At 39.7% G+C, this 6,000-nt stretch overlaps 1 protein-coding gene across 2 annotated transcripts in view; it reads right to left on the bottom strand.

Annotated features, from left to right (window-relative positions):
* Window positions 1-1,091: 1,091 nt before the first annotated feature.
* LOC143260011 (uncharacterized) overlaps window positions 1,092-6,000 on the bottom strand; it is a 45,660-nt gene continuing 40,751 nt past the window's right edge. For both annotated transcript variants that reach the window (XM_076524488.1, XM_076524489.1), the window contains exons 2-3: window positions 3,303-3,410; window positions 1,092-3,137 (exon numbers count right to left, since the gene is read on the bottom strand). In XM_076524488.1, coding sequence (XP_076380603.1) covers window positions 3,047-3,137; window positions 3,303-3,410 — 199 coding nt within the window. In that variant the 3' untranslated portion in view covers window positions 1,092-3,046. The remainder of the gene's footprint in view (window positions 3,138-3,302; window positions 3,411-6,000) is intronic.

The raw sequence follows: 6,000 nt of genomic DNA, 5'->3' as shown, positions 1-6,000 counted from the left end.
AGTGACTCTTATGCCACTTTCAAAATAAACGGCTCATTTATCGCGTAAATTGAGGGATCGGTGCGTTCTATTTTCAATCTGTTCACTGTTCCACGTTTCGCCTGCTCACTTTTGTCGCCACGGTCCGCGGATCGGCCAAACGGGCAGAATCGCCCAAAGAAAATTCCAAAATTCGTGAAAAAATAGCTCGATCGCTGTCCCCGTCGCGCAATTGGATTTGAAAACGCAAGTTTACTTTGGCGAACGGAAATGGCCGCTATTGGATTTTTCGCGGCCGAATTTAAATCTCGGTCAGAATAAACCAACCGGCAGTTGAACCGTTCGGCGTACTCGAAAGAATCGCTGGTTACAAGTGACTCTTCATTACCCAGCGCCCGCGCGCGCGCTTTCGACGATTTCAATCGAGGAAAGCCACGGAAATTAAGGATGGAAAAAAAGCCAACAGCGCGGACGCAACATTGTTCCACGGCTGCCAAACCCTGCGAGAGCGTGCCGTGCTAGCGGTGCCGTCGGTTAATCAAGGACGAGCGGCGGAAAAAGAAAAATTCCATCCCGGTTGGAGCGTTTTTTTTCGAGGCGTCATGTAGGAATGGAAATGGCGAAAAATACGGTTCAAGCAACGAACGTTGAATAACATTCGGGAAATCGGTGGGAACTGTTTGCAATCACCGGCGCATATACCGGGTGCTGCGGAATTTATTGTTCTCCCGGCGGAGAGGGCGGATTTCACCCTAATTGGCCGCGAAATTATCGAAAATCATGATAACTTTCGGACAATGGATGCTGTTAAAAATGTCCTGCGTTGACTGGAACAAGCAGGAGTCACCGAAAAATTAAGTTTCGTTTTAACACGTTCGTTATCAGCGTCATTAGCATATATGTATAACTATAATTATTTCATATATCGTACTAAATACATCGTACTCTCGTATAAGTTATGATAAAAATGTGTTTCAATTGTTAATAATTATATTCACAAAATTAATTTGATATTCTTCGCGTGAAATACAAGATTATGGTCGTCGCACATGTGTGACGTTGATAGCGAACGCGTTAATGATTCGAATAGATTCTAATTACTATACAGAGGATCTTTATCGAAATGTATATTTTTGTTAGAATATAGGTAAACTCTGATATTTGTTTCGCAAGTACAGCATTCTAAAAATATAATTCTTGCATATTTTGCATTTTAATTTTACACGTAGGCCCGCTGTCTAATATCTACATTTGCGAAATTATCTTACAGAAGATCAATCACTTATTCTTGGCATAAGTGACAGCCATTAAAACGGTAATTAAAGAATTAGAACTGTAAAAACGGTAAACACGAGGACAGATGTTAGCAATAAAAAGTAACCGTAAGTGCGATTAGATACGACTGCTCGTACGAAACGAATGTCCGGCTATTAAAATTGTAACGACCGTCGTAAAGACTAATTAGGTGAACGGGCGGTGTTTCAAAGAACGCATTGCAAACGAACCGACATCAAGGTCATCGGAAAGTAACTCCGATATATCCAGTGTGTCTGAATTGTACAGCACGTAGGTATTAATTACCGTAATACACGGATTACTGGCGTCCTTCACCTACTTACTAATAAAGTAATGCGAAACCTTTCTTCGGATCGTTTATCATGTCGAACGTAATTGTCGATACTCGTACAGAAGATTGGCTCCGTCTGTTATCTTCATCTTTACCGACTTATCCGAGTTTACGTGCGTGATCCGCGTTCGTGTAATTTACAAAATAGTTTATTGTAAAATGCAATAATCTGTCTTAAAACTTATTGTCAGTCGAGCCTCGTATATTCCACAATGTTAACCCTAGAAAGATAACCATATGACAACGTACGTAAAAGATAACCATACGCTTCAGAGGCGCATGCTTTTCTAAGGCGTCAATTTTATACTAACAATGGATATTTATTTAAGTTAATCTGGTCATTTTAAAGGTTTGGCATTATTGTCAAAATAAAATGCATTTATATTATATTTTTTTATATTTTAAGTAATTTTAAACTTAAATCACTAGACCTTTATGAAAAATTAACAAAAATCAACAGTCTTCGCAGGCGCCTCTGCGACGTAGGTTATCTTTCTCGGGTTAATCACGTTCCCAATGTGTTTCGCGATATTAATTATTCCTGTGACCGAATAATCTTCCCAACCGAGGATAAATGTGTAATTTAATCGCGCGCGAGGGAATAAATAAATGAATTCAATGAACACCGCAGCAAGATATGCTTTATGTTTGCAAACGAAATCGAGAGACGCGCGGCGGATTACAACGGCGAAGATCGAGTTGAATGCAAAAGAAAGAGATGGCTCTCGATGCTCTCGATAAATCTACCCTAACTTCTTCCACAATTCAATTTACCCGCCTTTGTATCAGAAGAACATCAGACACGATATTCCGTAATCTGGCGAGCACAAAAGGCAAAAGCAATTGAATGAATAGAATCGCGGAATTAGATGGTGGCACGAAACCGCGAACATCTCGCGCTAAATGACCCCATCGTCCATCCATAACACGTTTCCAAGAATGTCCGTTACGAAGGAAGCTAATTGAAAATTCGTTCGCCAAATCCGTTTCCATCAAATTCTAATAATATTTCAAAGTAATTTGCACTTTATCGTTAAAGCGAACACTTTGCACGAACGAATTTGTCACTGGTGGGAGGAGGCTGGACGCGAAAGTGGGGAGACAGGCGTGGCTTGGAGGAAATACCACCAACAGACCCGCTCAGTTGCACCTTAGGTCACGCCCATGTGTTTTGGTAACTTCCAAACCGCTGTGTAGAGAACATTTTTATAAAATGCTTGCCAAACACTTCTAATTATTTAAAAAAAAACTTGAAAGGGAGAAAAAATAATTAAAATCAATTGGAAAATTAATTAAAAAATAATTCGAAATTTGTTCCGTAAACATGACCCCACGAGATTCTAGTAATATTTCATCCAGATACCACTTTGTACCACATTAAAGAAGAAACAATAGACGGGTAGAGGGAGATAGAACGTCAAAGTGGGGAGAAAGGCGTGGTCAAACTAATGGCACGGCTTCTGTGCAGCGGTGGGAGGTGCTTGTCCCGCCCAGCTGCTCCTGTAGCCACGTCCACGTATTCCAGCTCACTCTGTAGAGAGAATGTTCGTAGAACAGTTGCTCAATAATAAACAAAATAAATAATCCCAATTGTTTATAGGGTACTATCGGGCACTATCGGGTTACTATAGGGTTCTATCGCCGCAACGATATCGTGCCGGCAGTTTAAATCTTATAATTCTCTCGTTTTGCCAACCTGTCCTCCGAATCATCGGACTGTTTATGCTTGTCTTCGCGGCATGGAAATTCCGTGCCCTCCACGAAATGCACCCGTTGTCCTAGCTCCGGCGTGATTCCAAGCAACCTACAATGCACACGAGAAACACCAAGATATGGTGGTGTACGATCAGTCAAAGGGCTGGCTGCCATCGAAGGACGGGGGCACACACGTTTCCAGGATCGGCGTCCGCTTTTTCAATCGGCACAGCCTTTCACGAGTGGGTGGCGAGGACACTTTTCGCGAGATTGATGAGCGTTTATGGAGACGGGGGATTCGTACGGAGCGGAATCATATACGTTGCGGAAACGTCCTGCGGCCAGACAGGCTCTGCCGCCGCCGATGGAAAGAGGTACATCATGTTTTACTCTTTGCTCTTTCGACGTTGATCAAAGCGAGGTTCTTTAATTGCGACCTTTCACAGAAGCGTTCATAAATTATTAACTAATCAGGGTAGTGGAGCCGGTTACTGTGGAGTGACCAATCGTTGTGCCTTTGATTAATTTTTCGTACATAATTAACTCTAATTTATTGAATCAGATATATTAATTTCTTTTATAAAAAAAAAAATAGACAAAATGAAAGGTTAAGACATATTAAACTTTTGTATCGAGAGAGAGACATAGAATTATTATTCAATAATAAACAAAAGATAACGAGAAACAAGTTTTTGAATTGGAAATAAACAAAATAAAAGAATACAAAAATTTAATATGTCGTTTTCGATAAGTAATTATGCCCCAAAACGGACCAAAGGCATAACGATTGCATACGATGCAACAATAAAGGGTAGAGGGACCATTTTCTAAAGTATAAATTTCTAATTTTCTTAAAAATGGCTAATCTTAAAGATTATTCTATAAATTCGCGGATTAAGAAGAAATTCTTCTATGAGGTGAGAATGGAGATAGGGTCTGTATTTTGCAAACATGCACAAGATATAAACAAATAAAAATCAACAATCTAAATGTCATTGACAACACAGCTTTTATGTTTTCTATGATAGTTTTTCATATTATACGGATCTGCGGGAAGAAGATTATCTCAATAAAAAGAAAGAACAGGTGACGTGTAATCATTAACACTTTGACTGCCACGCCAGCACAACCTCAAGATCTTCATAAAATTAAAGTACGTTTTATTTAATCAAATTTTATCATTGAAATGATAAATTGTATAACATCAATAACAGTGTCAACATTCTTACGTTTAGCGAAACCTAATGAAATTAGAAAGATGCAATAAATTAACACAGAAATTATATGTAAAATCTGAGCAAATAATTCCGTCACCTATGCATAGGTGACGTAGCATTCAAAGTGTTAAACCATCAGTATAATGCACAAACTACCCGCAAGAAGCATTGCAAATTTCAAAGCGGTAACATCGTGCTTCTAAACACAACATCTTTCTCCTCAAGATTAGCCTAACTACTGATTCCAACATGATCGGATCATCAACTACAAGCGTCAGCCAGTTGTCAAGGCATTGATGAAAGCTGTTCGTCCACACAACCGAAACAAAAATCGGTGAGAGCGAAACAGAGTCGGTAGGGAAATGAAACAACGGACAGTAGAGATTTATTTCGTGGATCCGATCGCGGTTACAAGCGAGGAACGGGACAAGCGGACGCAATGAAAATTTAAACGGGATCGAACAGTATCCGGGGTGAAACCGGACGAAATGGAGTCCGGCGTAAATCCGATTAGATGCAAGATGCGTCCGGGCTTTGCTCGGGTCTCGTTGTTTTTATTTCAGCCAGTGGCGAACAGCGTCGACCGATCGGTTCCGAATTGAATCGTCGCGACCCATGATGAATATGCGAAACGTCGGGCAATCGTGCGTGCAAATTGCCAACGAGTTTCGTCGGCAACAGATAATACTGGAGAAAGATGTTACTTCGCGTCCGCGGATAAAGAAGTTTATTATTGCAACACGTGGATCGCGTTTATTCGTGCGAATTTCCTGGATACGGTACATTCTCCCTATAATTGACGCTCGGATTGTACACGATAATGGACAATTTTGGAAGAGGAGATACGATTATTCGAGTCTTGCGGTTCGTTTTTATAGTTACCGATTGTCGAGAACTGTAAAAACGAGACCCGCAAGGCTCGAATAATCGTTCAAATTGTTCATTTTTGTGCACAGTCTGAGCGTTGATTAGAAAGAATTTATTGTATTTGCGAGTGGAACAAGCGGAACACATTACAGCCGACACATAGGGAAGGAGAATGAATTTTTTAGGTGCAAAGCGGTTTTCTGGTCTAGTGTATCTGGTGACTTATACGCCGCCGCGACTGGATTTTCTGCATTTACGAGAAAAATTAGTGGGCGAAATTTAAAATAGCGGGAAGATTTGAAAAGAGTTTGAAAATATAGATGTGTTATTTTCAGAAATATTAATGTCTTCAATTCTCATTGATTTCAACAATTTTCATTGATTTCTTTAACGGATCTTGCCTGGTGTAAATCATTACAGTTTGATGGATCTTAGAATTAATTTTTACTTCACTTTCTTTTTCATATAAAATTTCTTATTTACTCGATGTAAAAGGACTTTGTAAAATGAATAAATGAATAAATAAATAAATGGTGAAAGATTCTGCAGTCCGTGTATAGATCAAGGAATCTCGAGTGTATTTACTTGACAAAGTGATATTGTATACTGTAACCA

This window comes from Megalopta genalis, chromosome 9 (genome assembly GCF_051020955.1).
Source record: "Megalopta genalis isolate 19385.01 chromosome 9, iyMegGena1_principal, whole genome shotgun sequence".
Lineage (NCBI taxonomy): Eukaryota > Metazoa > Arthropoda > Insecta > Hymenoptera > Halictidae > Megalopta > Megalopta genalis.
This window is presented reverse-complemented; position numbering and strand designations above follow the sequence as displayed.